Genomic DNA, 22,442 nt, shown 5'->3' with positions numbered 1-22,442 from the left:
ACTAAACAGGGCTGGGCCAGCAAAAGGCATCAGGCAAGGCTGAGTACTCAGATGAGGTTGAAAATACGTAATAGTTACTTTAAAACAGGGTTAATCTATGACTAGGTGCTTTTTCTTTAGCCCTCAGATACAGAAGAACAACAACAGACTGTGGATTGGGCTGGCATTTTGCCAGGATACAGCAGGAAGACAGGGGCACAGGAAAGGCCCAATGTTGGGACTATTTCCGTTAATTTCCTATGAGATCCAGGCTGGCTAGGTAGCAAGGTAAGTTATAAGAAGAAAAATACAGACAAACCCGAGACTGCAGAGGCTTGGAAGGAGAAAATGTGTTGGGTGACCGTGAGATGGCCAGAAGATTTCTAAGGCGATACACCTGTAGAGGAGGAAGGTGGGAGGTCCCCAGCCCGGGTAAAAGGGGGGCTAATCTGCCCCTGGTGATGACCACTGGCCTTAAAGGAGTGTCCCGAAGAGATGAGGCTTTTTCTTTGTTTGTGCAAGCTATCTCCTTGTTCCAAGTTTTTCTTCACCACTGAAAACCTCTGAAAGTGTCAACTTCGTTCAGGTAGATCAGAAGGCCTATTTTATTCAAAATGACAAAATACTTCTAGAGAAAAAAGCACATATGTTCTGGTCAGGTAATGCATGTATGACTTCGGACAAATCACAGCATTTCAGTGTTTCAGGTAATTCTAGTCTGTCTGTCCTCTTTATTCCCTTAACTCTCCATCTGTACAGACAGAAACAATATAATCAGCCACATATCATGTATAAAATAAAAATGAAGAGAGAAACAATTATAAAGGCAGAAGTTCTTGGGGTGAGGGGAAGAATTTTAAAATACAAAATTAACTAGCTACTTCTTCAAGAAGAAAAATATCAGGGAGCACCGAAAGAGAACAATTGCAGAACGGAAGAGAAATTAACCTAAACAGCAACCAAAAACCTTCTAAGAATGTATCAACAGTCCAGTGGAAAACAAATACCCACCCTGCTGACACCTTGATCTTGGACTCCTGGCCTCCAGTACTGTGAGACAGTAACATTCTGTTGTTGAAGGTGCCCAGTCTGTGGTACCGTAAAACAGCCCTAGGAAGCTAACGCAGCCTGTTAGCCCACAGATGGTGGAGAGATGGAATGCTCCATGGAGCTCCAGGCTTACTGTCTACAGCTCCCAACGTGCACTACCGGACCCTTGGGTGGGTGAGGTATGCAAGGTAATTTTGGGTGGTGCAGGGTGAATAATTTCAATTAACATAAAAATGTGTTTATCTTACTGGGTAAATCAGGAGTCCCCACCTGTTAGGAACCAGGCTACACAGCAGGAGGTGAGCAGCCAGCCAGTGAGCAAAGCTTCATCTGTAGAAACAGCTGCTCCCCATCCCTCGCATTACCGCATGAGCTCCGCCACCTGTCAGGGGAGTGCTGCCGTTACATTCTCATAGAACCCAACCGTGAACTGCGCATGCCAGCGATCTAGATTGCATGCTCCTTATGAGAACCTAATGCCTGATGATCTGTGACTGTCTCCCATCACCTCCTGATGGGACCATGTAGTTGCAGGAAAACAAGCTCAGGGCTCCCACTGGTTCTATATTGTGGTGAGTTGTGTAATTATTTCATTATATATTACAGTGAAATAATAATAGAAATAAAGCACACAATAAATGTAATGGGCTTGAACCATCTCTGCATCATCCCTTCCCCTTCTCCCAGGTCCGTGGAAGAGTTGTCTTCAAGAAAACTGCTCTCTGGTGCCAAAAAGTTTGGAGACCGCGGGTGTAAATGTTTCTAAGAATAGTTAAGCAACTTAAGCTTTACATGCTACGAAGAATACAGGTTTAAATGCTAATAAAAATAGGTGCAAATGAAAACACTCTTTCTGTGGTCCAGGGAATCTTAACCATTCTATCAGAAAGACTTGCAGCTTGGAGCTGCAGCTGCCCTCCCACATCCTGTCCACTGTAAAGCCCTGCAACACACACACACACATGCACACACACATGCACATACATACACATGCATATACTTACACACACACGCACACAGATGCACACACATAAATACATTCTCATGTATATACCTGCACACACACACGCACATACATACATACACATGCATATACCAGCACACACACACCACACAACACACCACACACACGCTGTGCTTCATGCCCTCACTAGGGTGGCCTGGGAGGAAATGCGTGTTTTTAGGAGAAATGAAGACAACTCAGGCACCTCATCTCCTGGTGTTCGCACAAGTGCCTTCTCTGCAGACCAGCTTCAGTCTCTTTCTTGGTTCTCCCTCTTACTGGAAAGAGAAAGCAGAGGCCCGGCACATACTCAGCTGCTTAGGGCTCAAGCCAAGTTCACAAGCTTCCTGGGGAGCCTAGTGAGATGAAGGCACTGCAGAGCTTCCCCAAAAGAGGCGTCGCTTTTCATGGATCCTTGAGCCCAGGAAGGCGATAGGTGAGACATCACGGTTCATCAGAAGACACAAGCAAACTCCGGTGAGAAAGGGCAATGGTCAAAGATTTTATTCCTCGGAGAAGGGGTTCTCGGGCTGTAAGCAGGAGGCAGAAGACTTTATTGCATGCGGAGTTAGGTGTTGGCGACCTACGGTTTTCACTGGGAATGGGATCGAGAGTGACCCGACTCCTACTCATGCTCTTCTCTCCCTGTCTCTCTCTCTGCCTTTTGCGTCTCTCTCCCTATCTCTCTGCTCCTTTTCCTCTCAGCCTCCTCTGTCTCTCTCCTTATCTCTCTTCCTCTCTCTCTCTGTCTCACTCCCTTCTCCCCATCTCTCTTTCTCTCTCCTTCTTTTCCTCTTCTGTCTCCCTCCTCATCTCTCTGCCACTGTTCAGGCTCCTGGGGCCCCACGTGGATGGGCGGACACAGGGCTCCTAGGCTACCTTTCATAGCGCAAGCACAGGGCTGCAGGACCTTGGTCCCCACCTCCCAGCATCCTCGAAATGAGGGGTGTGGGGTGTGCCGTGCTCTCCTGAGTGGGCGCCTCACACTCCAGGAAGCAGAAATTGCAGGTCGCAACTGGCTCGAGTGGTGCGCCCACAGGAAGTGGGCTGCCAGCTTCCATCTGTGATCTGCTGAGGCCAAAGCAGAGGACAGCAGCCCAGGCCCATCTCTGCAGCAGGTGGGGGTGGGGTGGCCTTGGGGGTGGGGATGGGGATGGGAGCCGCCAATGCAAACTGGCCCCTGGCCGGTTTCCTACCCTGCACCCTGCCATGCAGGGCCTCCTCTCCCACCCCTACCCCTGTCTGCCCCACCTCCACCCCTGGCTGCCCCACATCCAGGCTCCAGAAGTCTCCCAGGATCCAGGAGCTAAGGGCAACCACTGGGTTCCACAGCCCCTAGTCTGTGAGTCAGCCACCCCTCTGCGTGCTGACAAACCTTGGCTCTCATGCCCCACCCCAAGCCAACCACACAGCCCTGTCCCCCCACCAGCATTATTACCGCCTCCTGATTTTAGCCGTGACAGCCCTGCTTCCTGGTAACCTTGCGCCTTCCCACCCTGGTCCAGGCAAGCCTGAAGGCCAGCGCGCTCCACCCACCCTTCCTTGGGGCCACTCTACTATCTCCTTGCCCAGATGTCTTCACCTGGCTTTACCGAGATAGAATAAATAACAGGGATGAGGCCCCGGACTCCGCCAGGAAGATGTGCCAAAATACTCTCCATTTAGAAGCAGGAACAGTGACGGGGCCTATGGGTGACCCCAGGATTGTCACCCAAGCAGCAAGAAGGGCAAGGATCCCGGTGTCCTGGCCTTACCCTGGGAGGTCGTGGCCAGGGCTCCAAAAGGCCCTGGAGAGGGGTGGGCAGGAGAGCAGATCCACCCTCCTCTTGAGGAAGCAGCCACCACCCCCAGGAAGAGCAGATAGGGGCACACAGGCAGAGTCCCCGCGTGCTGTAGAGCAGGGCCAGCAGATCTGTACTCAGCCTCAAGGGAGCTGCAAGATACACTGAGACCCTCACGGGTTTGGCTCTGTGTCCCCACCCAGAACTCATCTGGAATTGTAATCCTCCTGTGTCAAGGGAGGAACCTGGTGGGAGGGGATGGGATCTGGGGACAGTTTCCCCCCTGCTGCTCCCCGATAGTGAGGGAGTTCTCAGGAGAGCTGATGGTTTGAAAGTGGGGCACTGCCTGGTTCTCCACTCACTCCCTCCTGCCGCCTTGTGGAGAAGGTGCCTGCTTCCCCTTCGCCTTCTGCCATGGTTGTAAGTTCCCTGAACTGGGAGTCAATTAAACCTCTTTCCTTTATCGATTATGTAGTCTCGAGTATTTCTTTATAGCAGTGTGAAAACAAACGAATACCCCTTCCTTGAGACCCTTGTCCTTAGGCAACCAGCTGCCCCCATGCTCCTCCTCTGCCCCCTGTTCTTTCTTTTCCCCTCATGAGGCCCAAGTGACAAACAGGGCCAGCCCCAGCCCCAGCCCCATCCTACCGCAGGCCTGTTGGCTGCTGGAGAGGTCGGGCTCCTTTCCTCTCCCCGAGCCTGCCTGATATGCTTTCTGGATCCTGGAGAAAACTGACCCACTATTCTCATACTGGTACAACATCTTCCAAGACCACAAAAAGCTGTACCTTTTGAGCCAGTCTTTTTTCTTGTCTCCACTTGCTAGGGCTGTTATTGGGACAGTCCTAGAGGGTCGTGCCAATGGATGAGTGGATGGATGGACGGTAGTCCAGGGATGATGTCCCTGTCTGTCCTGAACCGGGCCCTTCCTCCAATGAGAAGCCTTCCTGAGTGAGTATATACAGTCATCCCTTGGTATCCACAGAGAAGTAGTTCTAGGGTCCCTGGGAATGCCAAAATCCATGGACGCTCAAGTCTCTGATATAACATGGCGTAGTACTTACATATAAGCTATGCACATCCTCCCGTAGACATTAGACCATTACTAGATTATTTATGATATGTAATACAATGCAGAAGCTACAAAAATGGTTGTGATACTGTATTCTTTAGGGAATGATGACAAGAACAAAGTCTGCACATGTTCAACAGAAACATAACCATCCAATTTATTTTCTGAATATTTTCCATCTGCTGTTGCTGAATCTACAGATGCAGAGCTCCTGGATACGAGAGCCAAGCGTGCTTTGAGAGTAGGGTGGGTGAGGTTGCTAATGAGTACAGGGGAGCAGGTGTTGATCAGGAGGGCCCTGCACTGGGGCATCTGGACATCCTGCCTCAGGACTTGAGACTCCAGTTGGACAGCACAGGCAGACTCAGCCCAGGTCAAAGCCCTCCCCTTGAAGGTTCATTTTATCCCAAGCTCTTTCTGGCCCCTGGAATTTGGCATGCCCTAGGCCCTGGGTGGAAGGACAGATGAGCCAGGTTTTAGATAACATGTCTAGAAGAGTGAGCCCCTACTGTGTGCCCGGCACTTTCCCCACAGGATCCTCTAGCTAGAATAGCCAAGGGTCATGGAGAGAAATACCCAGTTAAAATGTCAGAAATGAAAAAGCGATACCATTAGAGACGCTCAAAAGACCATTGGGTAATAGTATTAGCATTTGTATTCTGAGATCCAACAGCAGCAGTCACTTCCCTCCACCCCTATGTGTATCCCAGGACCACCCTGGGCGGGGAGGGCTGAAGTTAGGGAGCACCCATGGATGCTCTGATGCCGGCCCTGGGCCTTGGGGGTGACAGTGATGAGGAACTGGGTGCACACACGAGTGGGGCAGCCGGGCCTGGCCAGAGAAGCAACACACACGTGCACAGACATGTTTACCCACGTACACGTGTGCACGCACGTGCACAAACACATTGCAGGCAGGCATGTTGACGCCTCAGGCAGCGGAGGACCCTGACTCTGGGTCCTGCTGACCCGGGCAAGGCCCCATTGTGATGCGTGCCATGACCTCAGAATGCCCCTGGTGCTTAGCACCTATCCGCTGTCCGGCCTGCCTCTGTGTTCTACGGCAGTTACTCACAGGCAGTGGTGTTTGTGAGCAGCAGTTTTCTGATTTTCTCCCTGAGGTTTTCTCCCTGAGAGGCATACATAACCCAGGCCAGCTGATCAGAATCAGGTGAGTGTGACCTGCTCTCTTCCCTCCAGGCTGACTTGGGGACAGTGGCTATGGTGCGGGCGGTGTTGGCCTCTGGGCAGCTACTGAGGAGGAGGGTCACCCCTGAGCACTCACAGGGAGCCCGTTCTACACTGCCTGTGTAGATGATTTTCTCTTTCGTCCTCACGGTGGCTTCATAGAGTGGGTGCTGTTCCCGAATGTACCCATTAGACAGGTGAGACGTCTGGGGTCAGAGAGGCAGTAACCGGCCCGAAAATGCAGACATGACCCTGGGTTTTGCTCTCAGCCCTGCTGTGTGCCGTGCTAGACGTCAGGCCTCAACCCTGTGACCTCCCTGCTCGAGATCCCAAATCTGCCCAGATTTCCAAACCCGATGGGGCAGAGCCTGGCCCTGGCAGAGACACTGGCATGGATCCACTGTGGGTGGGGAGGAGGGAAGGGTCCTCAGAACACACCTGGGGCCTAAGCTGCATCCTGATGGTCACTGTGGGACCCACTGGACACACACGGTCCCTTGTCTGGGAGTGGCATGGGGAGCCTTCTGCCCTTGGGCAGTTGTGGAAAGTGAAGGAGCCCTGGAGGGCTGGCTGAGGGGAGACTATCTTCCCTTGTGTTCAAAGGGGTCCAGGCACTGGGCTTCTCCCCAGGTATTTCTTATTCTGTCTGGCCTCGCTTTCCTTTTGCCCTGAGTATTCTCAGGAGGGACGGTCCATCTAGATGTTCGCCAGGAGCAAGGACCCACTGTTCTTCATCAGTGACCCAGGAAAATGAAGCCCCTCTTGTAGGGACAGCTCAGAATGGTGGAGTCCACAGTCCCTCCCCGAGAGATGTGGTTTCCATGAGCGCAGTGGCTGCTTTGGAGGCAGTAGATCATTTTCATCCCTCATCCCCAAAACCAAACACACTCCTGCTCAAATGGCGTTATTCCTAAAGCAGCTTCACTGGTTAGACGGAAGGGCCACGGTAGCCCAAGTGATGAGCGAGGTAGAACGGAGCAGTCAGGAGAGATCTTGTTCCCCATAGGAAACTGGGCATCTCTGTGGCCCTGTGTATCCCAGGAGGCCGATTGTACAGAGACCTCTGGTGCCTGACCCCAGTTCACATCCACAACCCTGGAATAGCCCATCACAGGCCCTTCACCCTTGGCAGGTGGACACCGTTCAACCTGCTGGGGCAGGTATGTGCCCGTTTCATGGCATAAGGGGAAAACGGGATTCTCCGTCCAGCTCCCACTCTTCTCGAGTCCTTGGGAAGATGCTCACCCCTGCTTGTGGCTTCAGACTGCAGAGACCCATGGAGGTGTGGGCCATGGGGTTTGGCCCCTTTCTACCAGAGTGCAGTGGTGGAATGAAGGTTACACAACCAACCAGCATCTGGGAGCCCACTGGGAGCGGTTCAGGTGTTCTCCGAAGCTGTCGGGTACAGTGTAACCTTTAGCCAATTTTGTCTCACAGGATGAACGTGGTGGAGGATGTGGATAGTTGGCGGGCGCAGGAGCGAGAGGACATCATCAGGAAATATCAACAGGTACAGTTCGGTCTGCTTCTTGGAGGGAGGCCTCTTCCAGTGCGCCCTGGTCAAAGGGTCCTGGGTTCCCTAGGAGCACAGGGCAGGGACAGGTGGCCAATACCCCCAGGCCATTGCACCCTTTACCTTGGACCCCTCACCAAGGCTCCCTCTGGGTTACAGGGGCACCGAGCTGGGCTGCCAGAGGACAAGCGGCCTGTGCTTATCGGAATGTTTGAACACATGGATCCGTTTGGGATTGTGCAGTGAGTCTCTGTGCTCCCCTCACCCGTAAAGCATCTGTCTCACCTCAGGGATGGGTTTGCTTTTAGAAAGGCCTTTCTGACACAGGACATGTCTCGCCAGCTCTGGTCAACCTCCTTTCCAGGGTCAGAACTCCCCCCTGGCTCCCCTGCACGTCCAGCCCGAGGTTGTTGTTAGGCCAGAGGTGCAAGGCCCATCTAGGGAGCCGGTGGGAATGGAGACTGGGCTAGGTCAGGCCCCTGGGCTCTCAGCAGTTCTGCCGGCAAGTCAGCACAAGAGGAGCGGGGCAGCCTGAGGGTCTGGCCCTGTCTACCAGGAGACAACCCCAGTGAGATCCAAGGGTTGTGGCCACAGGGTGAGGAGATACCTGGCCCAGCCTCGGGGCTGTTGTCCAGCAGGTCTCTCAGAGCCCACCTGCCCCTGTCCTCCCCCATTTCCCTAGAGCTACAGCCCTCACTGTCCCCATGGGGAAGGGGGAAAGGTGTGGGGACAGTGGGGGCTTTGGCCGTAAGAGAAAGGGGGAGAAGACGGGCAGGGCCCCGCTCTAGGCATCTCAGGGTGAGGCCGGGGAGGCAGCAGGGCTTGTGACTAAAGACCCTGGGTCTGGTGCTGGGAAGGGATCTGGGGCCAGGTAAGAGGAGCCCAGCCTGGAGCCCATCCCTCAGGGATCAGAGGATGGAGAGACAGCGGATCCCGGGGGAAGTAGGGTGGGAGGGAGCTGATGAGCCATGCCACTTCTGAAATGCAGGGTGTGTGGCTCAGATGCAGGGAGAGGCAGGTGGATGCTGGGAGGTCAGAGCCTGCAAGAGCCTTGGGGCTGTCAAATGGGATGGGTCCCTGGTGCACCCAGAGTACACCGGGCAGGTCTCAGGGCAGGCTCCCTTGACCCTGGGGGGTGATGTGGTCGATCCCTGAGGGATTCCCGTCAGGGCCCGGTCGCCCACCTTGGGCGGCCCCCATCCCATCTCAGGGCTGACCTTTCTCAGCTCCAGCAGAAAGCACCACCTCGAGTCCAGGATGGGCAGCCCCATTGTGCAGCCTGACCACCCCCCACGCCAGGGGCCCCGGTAACCCCGGCCAGGCTGTCCCTGCACTCCTTCTTCTCCCAGGTCCTGCCCCTCCTGGGAGTCAGCCCCACAGGAAGGCCCTTGTCCTCCCTTCCCTGTGCCTTCCCCCGGGCTGAGCCCTGAGCTGGGTAGGGACAGAGCCAGTCCTTTCTGGGGGTCGGCTCCCAGGCTGGGGCGGCTCCAGGCCCTGTGCAGGTCCTCAGTGCTGCCTGGGTTGCCTTACAGTGAGACGGAGCTGCCTCCTCTGACTGCGCTGGAGGCAAAGGTAAGAGCCTGATGCATGGAGGGGCTGGTCCAGGGACGTAGGGACTGGGCGGGTGGTCAGTGAGGCAGAGGAAGCAGCTGGCCTTGGCGGTGGTGGGTGAGGGCAACACTCTGTCACTGGGAGGGGCAGCAGAGACCTGACCCCAGGTTGATTTAACTTTGGCAGTTGGATACAATTCCAAAGTGAGAACCACAGTCCTGGCTTGGGGGTGGCTGCCTGCTTGTGTCAGGACCCCACCGAGAGGCTGGGACCTAAGACTGGTGTGTCTGTGGCTGAGGATGGCACATCCCGGGGTCCCAAAGCCAGCCCACTGGTGCTCATTTGCTCAAAGGCTCTCAGCCCTTAGGGTCTGCCCTTCCCTGGCTCCTTCCAGCTGGGTCCCACCAGGGCTCCAGAGCCCAAGACCCAGCATCCACAGGCAGCTCTGGGAAGCCCGGCAGCTCCACTAACTCCAACATTCCTCATTTGACAGCAAATTCGGCGGGAGACAAGGAGAAACAGCAAGTGGCTGGAGATGCTGGGCGAATGGGAGACGTACAAGAACAGCGAAAAGGTAATGTGTGGAGGGAGAGGCCCCCGGAAGCACTCTCTGCAGAGACAGGGAACAGGCACCCGTGGCTGTGGCCTGGCACCGTCAGCCTCTCAGAGGGTGGGTGGCACACTGTCCTCGCCCAGAGGACTGCAGGCCTGGTCGCCAGATTGCCTGCCTATTCGTGCAAGCGTCACCTTGCTGGGAGGGAATCTGAATCTAGGGCTCGGACCACCTGGAGTTCAAGGCTAGGGATGTCCTGGTGACCCGAAGGAAGAAAAAGGTTCAGATCAGAGTTTCAACTCTGAGTGTCCATCCACTTTTCAGTCCTGGGAAGGGAGACCCTGTCCCAGCTCGATCTCACCTCTACTGAGGAATCATGGGGCCAAAACCGACAATTCCCAGAATCCCCGGGCTCTGGTTCTCACTGGGGTCACCCGTGGCCTGTGACACCAGATTGTTTTCTGCTCACAGCTCGTAGATCGCATATACGAGGGAATTCCCACGAACATCCAGGGCCCGGCGTGGTCAGTCCTCCTGAACATTCAGGAAATCAAGTTAAAAAACCCCAGCAAATACAAGGTACGCTCAGCCAGAGCACAACAAACAGGACAGGCTGTGTCAGGGGTCCAGGTCTCCAGCTGGAGGGAACGCCAAGCCCACCCTGGCGGTGGGGGGGGGGTGAGGGGGAAGGTCAGATGAACACCCTGGGCACAGATGGTGATACAGTCACCACAGACAGAAAAACATTTGTATTCTGAGATCCAACAGCAGCAGTCACTTCCCTCCACCCCTATGTGTATCCCAGGACCACCCTGGGCGGGGAGGGCTGAGGTTAGGGAGCACCCATGGATGCTCTGATGCTGGCCCTGGGCCTCGGGGCTGACAGCGATGAGGAACTGGGTGCACACACGAGTGGGGCAGCCGGGCCTGGCCAGAGAAGCAACACACACGTGCACAGACGTGTTTACCCACGTACGCGTGTGCACGCACGTGCACAAACACATTGCAGGCAGGCATGTTGACGCCTCAGGCAGCGGAGGACCCTGACTCTGGGCCCTGCTGACCCGGGCAAGGACCCATTGTGATGCGTGCCATGACCTCAGAATGCCACTGGTGCTTAGCACCTATCCGCTGTCCGGCCTGCCTCTGTGTTCTACGGCAGTTACTCACAGGCAGTGGTGTTTGTGAGCAGCAGTTTTCTGGTTTTCTCCCTGAGGTTTTCTCCCTGAGAGGCATACATAACCCAGGCCAGCTGATCAGAATCAGGTGAGTGTGACCTGCTCTCTTCCCTCCAGGCTGACTTGGGGACAGTGGCTGTGGTGCGGGCGGTGTTGGCCTCTGGGCAGCTACTGAGGAGGAGGGTCATCCCTGAGCACTCCCAGGGAGCCCGTTCTACACTGCCTGTGTAGATGATTTTCTCTTTCGTCCTCACGGTGGCTTCGTAGAGTGGGTGCTGTTCCCGAATGTACCCATTCGACAGGTGAGACGTCTGGGGTCAGAGAGGCAGTAACCGGCCCGAAAATGCAGACACGACCCTGGGTTTTTCTCTCAGCCCTGCTGTGTGCCGTGCTAGACTTCAGGCCTCAACCCTGTGACCTCCCTGCTCCAGATCCCAAATCTGCCCAGATTTCCGATCCCGATGGGGCAGAGCCTGGCCCTGGCAGAGACACTGGGATGGATCCACTGTGGGTGGGGAGGAGGCAAGGGTCCTCAGAACACACCTGGGGCCTAAGCTGCGTCCTGATGGTCACTGTGGGACCCACTAGACACACACGGTCCCTTGTCTGGGAGTGGCGTGGGGAGCCTTCTGCCCTTGGGCAGTTGTGGAAAGTGAAGGAGTCCTGGAGGGCTGGCTGAGGGGAGACTATCTTCCCTTGTGTTCAAAGGGGTCCAGGCACTGGGCTTCTCCCCAAGTATTTCTTATTCTGTCTGGCCTCACTTTCCTTTTGCCCTGAGTATTCTCAGGAGGGACGGTCCATCTAGATGTTCTCCAGGAGCAAGGACCCACTGTTCTTCATCAGTGACCCAGGAAAATGAAGCCCCTCTTGTAGGGACAGCTCAGAATGGTGGAGTCCACAGTCCCTCCCCGGGAGATGTGGTTTCCATGAGCGCAGTGGCTGCTTTGGAGGCAGTAGATCATTTTCATCCCTCATCCCCAAAACCAAACACACTCCCGCTCAAATGGCGTTATTCCTAAAGCAGCTTCACTGGTTAGACGGAAGGGCCACGGTAGCCCAAGTGATGATCGAGGTAGAATGGAGCAGTCAGGAGAGATCTTGTTCCCCATAGGAAACTGGGCATCTCTGTGGCCCTGAGTATCCCAGGAGGCCGATCGTACAGAGACCTCTGGTGCCTGACCCCAGTTCGCATCCACAACCCCAGAGTAGCCCATCACAGGCCCTTCACCCTTGGCTGGTGGACACCATTCAACCTGCCAGGGCAGGTATGTGCCCGTTTCATGGCATAAGGGGAAAACGGGATTCTCTGTCCAGGTCCCACTCTTCTCGAGTCCTTGGGAAGATGCTCACCCCTGCTTGCGGCTTCAGACTGCAGAGACCCATGGAGGTGTGGGCCACGGGGTTTGGCCCCTTTTTACCAGAGTGCAGTGGTGGAATGAAGGTTACACAACCAACCAGCATCTGGGAGCCCAGCGGGAGCGCTTCAGGTGTTCTCCGAAGCTGTTGGGTACAGTGTAACCTTTAGACAATTTTGTCTCACAGGGTGGACGTGGAGGATGTGGATAGTTGGCAGGCGCAGGAGCGAGAGGACATCATCAGAAAATATGCAAAGGTACAGTTCGGTCTGCTTCTTGGAGGGAGGGCTCTTCCAGTGTGCCCTGGTCAAAGGGTCCTGGGTTCCCTAGGAGCACAGAGCAGGGACGGGTGGCCAACACCCCCAGGCCCTTGCACCCTTTACCTTGGACCCTCACCAAGGCTCCCTCTGGGTTACAGGGGCACCGAGCTGGGCTGCCAGAGGACAAGGGGCCTGTGCTTGTTGGGATCTACGGCAACATCGACTACTTGGGGATTATGCAGTGAGTCCTCTGTGCTCCCTCACCCTTAAAACATCTGTCTCAGCTCAGGGATGGGTTTGCTTTTAGAAAGGCCTTTCTGACACAGGACATGTCTCGCCAGCTCGGGTCAACCTCCTTTCCAGGGTCAGAACTCCCCCCTGGATCCCCTGCAGGTCCAACCCGTGGTTGTTGTTAGGCCAGAGGGGCAAGACCCATCTAGGGAGCCGGTGGGAATGGAGACTGGGCTAGGTCAGGTCCCTGGGCTCTCAGCAGTTCTGCCGGCAAGTCAGCACAAGAGGAGCGGGGCAGCCTGAGGGTCTGGCCTGTCTACCAGGAGACAACCCCAGTGAGATCCAAGGGTTGTGGCCACAGGGTGAGGAGACACCTGGCCCAGCCTCGGGGCTGTTGTCCAGCAGGTCTCTCAGAGCCCACCTGCCCCTGTCCTCCCCCATTTCCCTAGAGCTACAGCCCTCACTGTCCCCATGGGGAAGGGGGAAAGGTGTGGGGACAGTGGGGGCTTTGGCCCTAAGAGAATGGGGGAGAAGATGGGCAGGGCCCCACTCTGGGCATCTCAGGGTGAGGCCGGGGAGGCAGCAGGGCTTGGGACTGAAGACCCTGGGTCTGGTGCTGGGAAGGGATCTGGGGCCAGGTAAGAGGAGCCCAGCCTGAAGCCCATCCTTCAGGGATCAGAGGATGGAGAGACAGCGGATCCCGGGGGACGTAGGGTGGGAGGGAGCTGATGAGCCGTGCCACTTCTGAAACGCAGGGTGTGTGGCTCAGATGCAGGGAGAGGCAGGTGGATGCCGGGAGGTCAGAGCCTGCAAGAGCCTTGGGGCTGTCAAGTGGGATGGGCCCTGGTGCACCCAGAGTACACCGGGCAGGTCTCAGGGCATCCTCCCTTGACCCTGGCGGGGTGATGTGGTCGATCCCTGAGGGATTCCTGTCAGGGCCCGGTCGCCCACCCTGGGCGGCCCCCATCCCATCTCAGGGCTGACCTTTCTCAGCTCCAGCAGAAAGCACCACCTCGAGTCCAGGATGGGCAGCCCCATTGTGCAGCCTGACCACCCCCCACGCCAGGGGCCCCGGCAACCCCGGCCAGGCTGTCCCTGCACTCCTTCTTCTCCCAGGTCCTGCCCCTCCTGGGAGTCAGCCCCACAGGAAGGCCCTTGTCCTCCCTTCCCTGTGCCTTCTCCTGGGCTGAGCCCTGAGCTGGGTAGGGACAGAGCCAGTCCTTTCTGTGGGTCGGCTCCCAGGCTGGGGCGGCTCCAGGCCCTGTGCAGGTCCTCAGCTCTGCCTGGGTTGCCTTACAGTTAGACGGAGCTGCCTCCTCTGACTGCACGGGAGGCAAAGGTAAGAGCCTGATGCATGGAGGGGCTGGTCCAGGGACGTAGGGACTGGGTGGGTGGTCAGTGAGGCAGAGGAAGCAGCTGGCCTGGGCGCTGGCGGGTGAGGACAACACTGTCACTGGGAGAGGGAGCAGAGACCTGTCCCCAGGTTGATTTAACTTTGGCAGTTTGATAAAATTCCAAAGTGAGAACCACAGTCCTGGCTTGGGGGTGGCTTCCCGCTTGTGTTGGGACCCCACCTAGAGGCTGGGACCTAAGACTGGTGTGTCTGTGGCCTGAGGATGGCACATCCCGGGGTCCCAAAGCCAGCCCACTGGTGCTCATTTGCTCAAAGGCTGTCAGCCCTTAGGGTCTGCCCTTCCCTGGCTCCTTCCAGCTGGGTCCCACCAGGGCTCCAGAGCCCAAGACCCAGCATCCACAGGCAGCTCTGGGAAGCCCGGCAGCTCCACTAACTCCAACATTCCTCATTTGACAGCGAATTCGGCGGGAGACAAGGAGAAACAGCAAGTGGCTGGAGATGCTGGGCAAATGGGAGACGTACAAGAACAGCGAAAAGGTAATGTGTGGAGGGAGAGGCCCCCGGAAGCACTCTCTGCAGAGACAGGGGACAGGCACCCATGGCTGTGGCCTGGCACCGTCAGCCTCTCAGAGGGCGCATGGCACACTGTCCTCGCCCAGAGGACTGCAGGCCTGGTCGCCAGTTTTCCTGCCTATTCGTGCAAGCGTCACCTTGCTGGGAGGGAATCTGAATCTAGGGCTGGGACCACCTGGAGCTGAAGGCTAGGGATGCCCTGGTGACCCGAAGGAAGAAAAAGGTTCAGATCAGAGTTTGACTCTGAGTGTCCATCCACTCTTTCAGTCCTGGGAAGGGAGACCCTGTCCCAGCTCGATCTCACCTCTACTGAGGAATCATGGGGCCAAAACCGACAATTCCCAGAATCCCCGGGCTCTGGTCCTCACTGGGGTCACCCCGTGGCCTGTAACACCAGACTGTTTTCTGCCCACAGCTCATAGGTCGCACATACAAGGGGATTCCCAGGAACATCCAGGGCCGGGCATGGTCAGTCCTCCTGAACGTTCAGGAAATCAAATCAAAAAACCCCGGCAAATACAAGGTACCCTCAGCCAGAGCACAACAAACGGGACAGGCCGTGTCAGGCGCCCAGGTCTCCAGCTGGAGGAACATCAAACCCACCCTGGGGGGCATGGGGGAGGATGGTCAGATGCACATCCTGGGCATGGACGGTGGCATAGTCACCACAGACAGACTCGGCTCTGGTGACCCTCCCTGGCTTCAATAACAAGCCGAAAAGCAGCTTTCTGCAGAAGGAAACCTTCCTTCCCGAAGTGCTGACCGTGGGCTGACTGCCATTTGGGGCAGGGAGTCTTCCATGTGTTCTGAGGCTGCTTCCTCCTCTTGGCCCTGCCCTACAGCTCATGAAGGAGAAGGGCAAGAGGTCATCTGAACACATCCATCAGATCGACCGGGATGTTAGCAGGACTCCCCAGAAGCATGTCTTCTTCAGGCGTCGATATGGAGCCAAGTAAGCCTACGGGAGCCACAGGGTCCCAGCGGAGATGGGGTGAATGAGAGGGATGGGGACTTCCCTGGAGCAGAAGCCAGGGTCACCCAGGAGGGATGACAGAGCCACCAAGAGCTCTCCTGGCCCAGGGAGCAGCCGGCACCATGAACCGAGCACCTCCCTGGTTCCAAGCCCTGGGCCAGGCTGGAACATGTGGGGCCAGAGCCCAGGAGGATCCTGAGGAGACAGAAGACAGCAAAGAAAATCATGCACAATGGTGAAAGGTGCTCTCCCTGACCCACGGGGACCCGTGGTAGGACCCACGGGAGGGTGGCAGGATGGAGGGCCCATGAGCCTACCCAGACAACACTGACAGCACCAAACGCTGGGAGAATTATGGGTCCTGGAAACTCTCATCCAGGTCTGCTGGGAACATGACACGGCACAGCCACGTTGGCAGCCAGCTGGGCAGTGGCTCACAAAGCTCAGTGGACTTGAACCAAGTGTCCCCAAGGTGTCACAGATATTGAACCCACTGATTTGGAAACTGACATCCACATGAAACCTGCATGCCACGTTCACTGCTTGATTCACCGTCACTCACACACCGAGCCTTCGGGGACGGCCTTCAACACGTCATGGGGAGAGCAAGGCTGGTCCTCCCTTCAAACAGAAGACCCAGCGAGAAAAGGGAACGAGCCAGTGATGCCCGCACAAACCTGGGTGGATCCTAGATGCATTTTGCTAAGGGAAAGAAGCCAGACCCAATAAGCTACCACAGTAGCATTCCCATTCCTAGGCCATTCTGGAAAAGGCCAAACCACAGGGACTGAGAAGCAGTCTGGGTGGCCAGGGGCTGAGGAATCGGGGAGAGGCTGGGTGCATAGGGGCCACTCTGGAGACTTGGAGGATGAAGGAGTCACTCCAGGAGGGGCTGGAGCGGTGGCCGGGAGACTCCGCACATTGGTTTGGAACTGTGGAGAAATTGTACACCCAGAGACTGAACTGGCGTGTGTGCAAACTGGAAAAAAAAAAAAATCATTCGGAGTGAAATGGATCGGTCAACTCACTGTACAACTGGGCTATTTGCATCTCACAGATGTGGCTTTTACTGAAACATTTCTTCAACAGTCTCAGGTCCTGAAGAGCTCACTGCTTTTCTGGTGAATCATCTGAACGTGAAATGGGATTTGTTGTTAGGATTTGTAGACAAAGTGAAACTAACAGCATCTGCACAAACCAAACCATAGCCCCCTTTCTCTGTTTCCTAGGCAGCGGGAACTCTTCTACATACTCCTGGCATATGCGGAGTATAACCCGGTGAGTATTCCCGGCAGTGAGGTTCCCGGGCCGTATTTCCATATTCACAGGAGTGGGTGTCTGGTGGGGGTGTCGTTGCTTCTTTTAAAGTTGGTATTTGTGACCCACCAGGTTATAGGAGGTAGAATTCCAGCTCCCCGCTGGCATAAGCCTCCAAGCAAGGGGGTGGTGTCAAGGGGTCAAGCTGAGACACAAAGGAGTTGGAGCCTGGACTCCTGGTGTCACCTGGGCCTGACCACCACTTCTCAGAACACGAAATGACGCCCTCCTCCTGGGGCTGCCCCAAAGCCTGGGAGCTTGGCAGCGTCACACGCAGGATGGTGGTCTCAGGAGACATTTTGGACAAGGTGCTGAAGTGCCTGATGGACTTGGCTCTTGTCATGAAATGAATTTGCATCCTGAGGAAGCCTCTTCTTCAGAGGAAGCTTGTCCAGTCACCTCTGCCCTCTCCAATGACATGAGTCCTCCCAGGTGACCTCAGCCCTCCCAGCTGATGTCCTTCCATGGTGACCCTGGCTCTTGCAGGAGGTGGGCTACTGCAGGAACCTGAGCCACATCGCCGCCTTGTTCCTCCTGTATCTGCCTGAGGAGGATGCATTCTGGGCCCTGGTGCAGCTGCTGGCCAGTGAGAGGCACTCCCTGCAGGGTAGGTGAACAGCTGCCCCTGGGGCCTCACGCAGCCAGACACGGGGACGGCCACTGTGGCCAGGTGATCTCGGCTTTCAGCCAAGGCACCCTCCTTGTGTCGCCAGCTCGTTGGGAGCCTTTAGGACGTCTCTGCTGAGGGTCCCACAGGAGTCTGCAGCTGGCCCCCCACAGCCCAAGTCAGACACCTTTCAACCCCATCAGCAGAGGGCATCTCATCCTCCCCTGGCCACCCTCTGTGTCCCGGAGCCACGCCCTCCGGCTCTGATTCTGTGCAGCTGACTCTCCCCTCCCTGAGAGTCCTCCTGCCCTCCAGCTGCCGGGGCTCCCGCTGCCCTTGGTGCGCACGAATGGGCCGACCAAGCCCAGGTGGCAGCATCTCGCCATCCCGTGTCCCCTGGCCCGACCCCACTTCCAGGAGATGACCAGGAAGCCCAGTACCCACACTGTTCTGGCTGCCCTGTTGTGGCCTCAAAGTCAGGCTTGCCCCTTCTGCACCCTGGCCCAGGAGGCCTCCAGGGGAACCTCCAGCCAGGCTCCAGGGGATGTTCCCGCCCCACCTCCCCAGGGTAAAGGCCGAAAGGTGGGGTCACCAGATGGGAGGGTGGGAGGCCTTCGGGTTTGGGGGCCTCTCAAGCTGCCCAGCTCTTCCCGCTGATGGCTCCACATCTTGGGGGAAGGCTCTGATTTCATGATGGGCTGGGGGCCTCTCAGGATTCCACAGCCCAAATGGCGGGACAGTCCAGGGGCTCCAAGACCATCAGGAGCATGTGGTACCCACATCACAACCCAAGACCATGTGGCATCTGGTGAGTTTATGGTCCCCTCGGCTCTTCCCCAGAGGCCCTGCATCCCATGGGGCTGGAGGAGCAGGGGGGCTGGAGCCCCTCGTGGGGCTGGTGACTGGCTGAGTCCCAGCCAGGGCCTGACCTGGGATGCCGGGTTCTCCATGGGCTGGGAGTTGGTTTCCTTTCCTGCCCTGGAGGAGACAGAGGCACAGGGATGGGGCCCCAGCTCCCGCAGAGCAGGGCAAAGGGCAGTGTGTCCACCGAGAGTGTGGGAAGGGGACGGTGTCGCGGGGAGCCCTGGACACTGCCCAGTGTTCTGCACTAGGCATAGGTTCTTCAGAGGCCCTGGAAGAGGGAGGTTTTTAGGGCAGCCCAGTGGCCTGAGCACCTCTGTTGCTCCCATCAGGACCAGGACATAGACGCTGGTCTATGCGGGCAGCATCTCTCGTTAGGCTGGCTTCTCCGGACGTTAATGAAGGTAAGGCGGCATAGGGAGACCCTGGCTCAGGGACCCTCGTTGCCCTGCAGTGCCCTGCTTCCTCAGTCCGGCAGTCTGGCTCACCCCCAGCGCACAGGAGGCTCAGGTGGGTCCCCGAAGGACACGCAAGCAAAACCCTCTGCCCAAGAGGGGTCATCCCAGGGCAGTGGCTGGGGCTCGGGCCCAGCCTCATGGGCAGACTGGGCCAGGACCCGACTTGAGAGGGCTCAGGGAAGCCTCAAGCGCTGGGCAAGCCCCTCTCTCCAGGAGCCACATCTCCACTCATATGAGTGCCCCCCATGAGGAGCTGCAAGACCTTGCCTGACCCAGCGTCCTGGAGGGCCCAGGCGACGCTCATGGGGAAGGCCACTGACTCTGGGGACTGAAACCCCAATGGGCACAGCTCAAGCCAGCAGCCCCAACCTGGAAGGGCCAGGTTCTCCCACGCCTGCTGTCTCCACAGATCTCTCTCGGGCTGACCCTGCGCCTGTGGGACGTTTACCTGCTACAAGGAAAAGAAGCACTGATGCCCATGACCAGCATTGCGTTCGAGGTGCAGAAGAGTAAGTCTACGTGTGCCCAGTGGGGCCTGGGGAGCCCCGGGGTCAGACCCCGACTGGCCCGAGGGCAGCTTCCTCACACTGTCCTCACGGTCCCCTGTTCTGGCTCAGAGGGAGGTCTGGCCAGGTGGGCCGGGAAGGGCACTGTGACAGCGAGCCCATCCCCCACATGACCCAGATGAAAGTCAGGAGTGTGGCGGGCACTTCCCTGCCCAGGTCGCCCCCCAGTCACAGCCTCCTGTGCACATCTGGACCCCTGGGGTGGCCACAAAAGGATCCAGCACCACCCAGTGAGAGGCTGAAGTGGCCACGGGGTATGGGCTGGCCCCCTGCCAGGGAACTCTTCTGGCCTGATGTGCACCCTGTCCCTAGAGCGCCTCAAGGAGACCAGTTCCGGCCTGTGCGCATGCATCGCGAGCCAGTTCTGCCATCACTGGGCCAGGGATGATGACACGGTGCTCAAGCACCTCAGGGCCTCTGTGAACAAACGAGGGAGGAAGCAAGCGGACCTGCCACCCCCAGGTGGGCTCCAGTGCCGTGTCCCCTCCCATGTCACCCTCTGGGGCAGTCAATAGTGGGGGAGTGCCTGGGACCCACAATCCTACTACCTGGGCCTTCCTCTTCACCTTTTCTTCCTCCTCTTCCTCCTGGACTCTTAAGAAAGTACAGGAGGCCCACCGGTCCTCAGGGCAGGCGCTCAGTGCCTGTGTACTGGACGTGTTGTGCACGCAGGAGGGGGATGTGAGCAAGACCCTCCCTCAAGCCCCCCCACTTTCCACGCTCTCCCCCTCACAGGGCCCTCAAAGTTACTAGAGGAGCCAGACCCATTTGTGGGAGACCCTGCCTCTCCCTGCAAGCACCCACAGCCTCAGAGAGCAGCAGAGGCCCCTCACTCCTGCACGCTCCACCAAGGTTGCCAGGACAACAAGCCTTAAGCCAGGGAGACAAGGAATTGGGGGTCCCTGACCCCCAGAGCATTCAGGGAGAGGGCACAGGCGGGACCCCGGGCCCAGAGCCAGAGCCAAGAATTCAGCCCGATGTGGGAACAGTCAGTCCTGGCATGGACTGGGCAGCCCAGGAGGGCAGAGGGTGACCCATGTCCGGGCCCAAAAAACCCACCGCAGAGACGGGTCCCCATGTGAGGTGGCAAGGGGCTGGATGACATCCAAGGACCCTCCCATCTGAGTTCTGACTGGGGGCTGTATCTCAGGCCCAACAGCCCTGGACGAATGTGTGTGGCAGGAAACCCACAGCCAGTCCCAACCCTGGGGGCAGTCCCAGGAGCCACCCGCCATGCCACGACAGCTTCCCCACGCCAGGCAGCACACACCCCCCCCTCTGGGATCAGCAGACTACAGGCTTGTCCTCAGTGTCAGGCCACGGGGGGCCACAGAGAGACCCCGAGGACTACAGAGATGCAGGCAGGTGGGGCCCAGCCCGGAAAGGCCTGCATGGGCTCCCTGGAGACGCTGACCACGTCTGTTTTCCTTTCAGCCAAAGCCGAGCAAGGGTCCTCGGCACCCAGGCCTGTGCCAGCTTCACGTGGTGGCAAGACCCTCTGCAAGGGGGACAGGCAGGCCCCTCCAGGCCCACCAGCCCAGTTCCAGCAGCCCATTTGGTCAGCTTCCCTGCCAAGGGCACCTCGTTCTTCCACACCCCGTCCTGGTGGGGCTGTCCGGGAAGACACCTACCCTGTGGGCACTCAGTGTGTGCTCAGCCCGGCCCTGGCTCAGGGAGGACCTCAGGGTTCCTGGAGACTGCTGCGGTGGAACTCCATGCCCTGTCTCCCGACGGACCTGGGATGTAGGGGACCCTTGGTTCCCCATTATGATTTCCAACAGAGCTGCAGGGTCCGTGCCATATCCCAGGAGGACCAGCTGGCCACCTGCTGGCAGGCTGAACACTCTGCCGACGGAGTGAGATTGGCTTTCGCCAAACTGAACAACGTGGGCATGCACTTCCGGGCCCTGCAGTGCACCCAGCACTGATTCCCACCAGGACACCTCCTTCGCAGCGAGGGACGAGGAGCAGTGCACTCCCACCTCAGGGCCTTAATATTTAGTTAATAGGATTGTACTCATGTTACATTTCTCAATTTTTTTTAAGAGATAAACTCTCACTCTGTCACCCAGGCTAGAGTGCGGTGGTGCAATCATGGCTCACTGCTTCCTGGAACTCATGGGCTCCAGCAATCCTCCTGCCTCAGCCTCCTGACTAGGTGGGACTATAGGCACACGCCACCATGCCTGGCTAATTTCTTTGACTTTTCTCTAGAGACAGGGTCCACCCATGTTTCCCAGGCTGGTCTCAGACTTCTAGACTCAAGTGAACCTGAACCTCCCGCCTCGACCTCTCAAATTGCTGGGATTACAGGTGTGAGCCACCACACCCGGCCTGAATTTCTTATGTGCCATGCTACTACAAAACATCATTAGGGCTTCCTTCCCCTCCCTCCCTCCCTCCCTCTCTCCCTTCCTTCCTTCCGTCCCTCCTTCCCTCCTTCCCTCCCTCCCTCCCTCCCTCTGTGGCCCCCGCTGCAGTAAACTCCCTGGGAAGAAGTGAGGAGCGCCTCTGCCCGGCCACCCATCGTCTGGGATGTGAGGAGCGCCTCTGCCCGGCCGCCCCGTCTGGGAAGTGAGGAGCGCCTCTGCCCGGCCGCCACCCCATCTAGGAAGTGAGGAGCATCTCTGCCCGGCCGCCCCATCTGGGAAGAAGTGAGGAGCGCCTCTGCCCGGCCGCCCCGTCTGGGAAGTGAGGAGCACCTCTGCCTGGCCGCCCCGTCTTGGAAGTGAAGAGCCCCTCTGCCCGGCCGCCACCCCATCTAGGAAGTGAGGAGCGCCTCTGCCCGGCCGCCCCGTCTGTGAAGAAGTGAGGAGCGCCTCTGCCCGGCCGCTCCGTCTGGGAAGTGAGGAGCGCCTCTGCCAGCCGCCCCATCTGGGAAGTGAGGGCGCCTCTGCCCGGCCACCCCTTCTGGATGTGAGGGCGCCTCTGCCCGGCCGCCCCGTCTGGGAAGTGAGGAGCGCCTCTGCGCAGCCGCCCCATCTGGAAGTGAGGGCGCCTCTGCCCGGCCGCCCCATCT

General features: G+C 57.6%; 1 protein-coding gene across 2 annotated transcripts; it reads left to right on the top strand.

Moving 5' to 3' along the window:
• The first annotated feature begins 7,123 nt into the window (after positions 1 to 7,123).
• LOC115833790 (TBC1 domain family member 3G-like) lies at positions 7,124 to 21,351 on the top strand. 2 transcript variants are annotated; one of them, XM_030808619.1, is made up of 14 exons: positions 7,124 to 7,233; positions 7,511 to 7,583; positions 7,746 to 7,828; positions 9,119 to 9,158; positions 9,631 to 9,711; positions 10,162 to 10,269; positions 15,484 to 15,593; positions 16,844 to 16,892; positions 17,418 to 17,538; positions 18,252 to 18,346; positions 18,732 to 18,803; positions 19,267 to 19,366; positions 19,736 to 19,885; positions 20,858 to 21,351. In XM_030808619.1, the coding sequence occupies exons 2-14, from the start codon at positions 7,512 to 7,514 to the stop codon at positions 21,349 to 21,351; spliced, it is 1,575 nt and encodes a 524-aa protein (XP_030664479.1). In that variant the 5' UTR covers positions 7,124 to 7,233; position 7,511. The 2 variants fall into 2 exon arrangements, with proteins under 2 accessions (XP_030664479.1, XP_030664477.1); XM_030808617.1 differs by lacking the exons at positions 9,631 to 9,711; positions 10,162 to 10,269; positions 17,418 to 17,538; positions 18,252 to 18,346; positions 18,732 to 18,803 and adding exons at positions 14,525 to 14,605; positions 15,057 to 15,164.
• Positions 21,352 to 22,442: the final 1,091 nt, after the last annotated feature.

This window comes from Nomascus leucogenys, unplaced genomic scaffold (assembly GCF_006542625.1).
Source record: "Nomascus leucogenys isolate Asia unplaced genomic scaffold, Asia_NLE_v1 001857F_22332_qpd_obj, whole genome shotgun sequence".
NCBI classification, from domain to species: domain Eukaryota; kingdom Metazoa; phylum Chordata; class Mammalia; order Primates; family Hylobatidae; genus Nomascus; species Nomascus leucogenys.
The sequence above is the reverse complement of the archived record's forward strand: the minus strand, read 5'-3'. Positions and strand labels throughout refer to the sequence as shown.

What these genes read in the sequence shown, in the direction of transcription:
- LOC115833790 (XM_030808619.1), top strand. Translation starts at nt 7,512, where the DNA reads ATGAACGTGGTGGAGGATGTGGATAGTTGGCGGGCGCAGGAGCGAGAG. An exon ending in AGGCGTCGATATGGAGCCAA is followed by an intron (nt 15,594 to 16,843) that starts GTAAGCCTACGG and finishes TCTGTTTCCTAG; the next exon opens with GCAGCGGGAACTCTTCTACA. An exon ending in AGCGGACCTGCCACCCCCAG is followed by an intron (nt 19,886 to 20,857) that starts GTGGGCTCCAGT and finishes TTTTCCTTTCAG; the next exon opens with CCAAAGCCGAGCAAGGGTCC.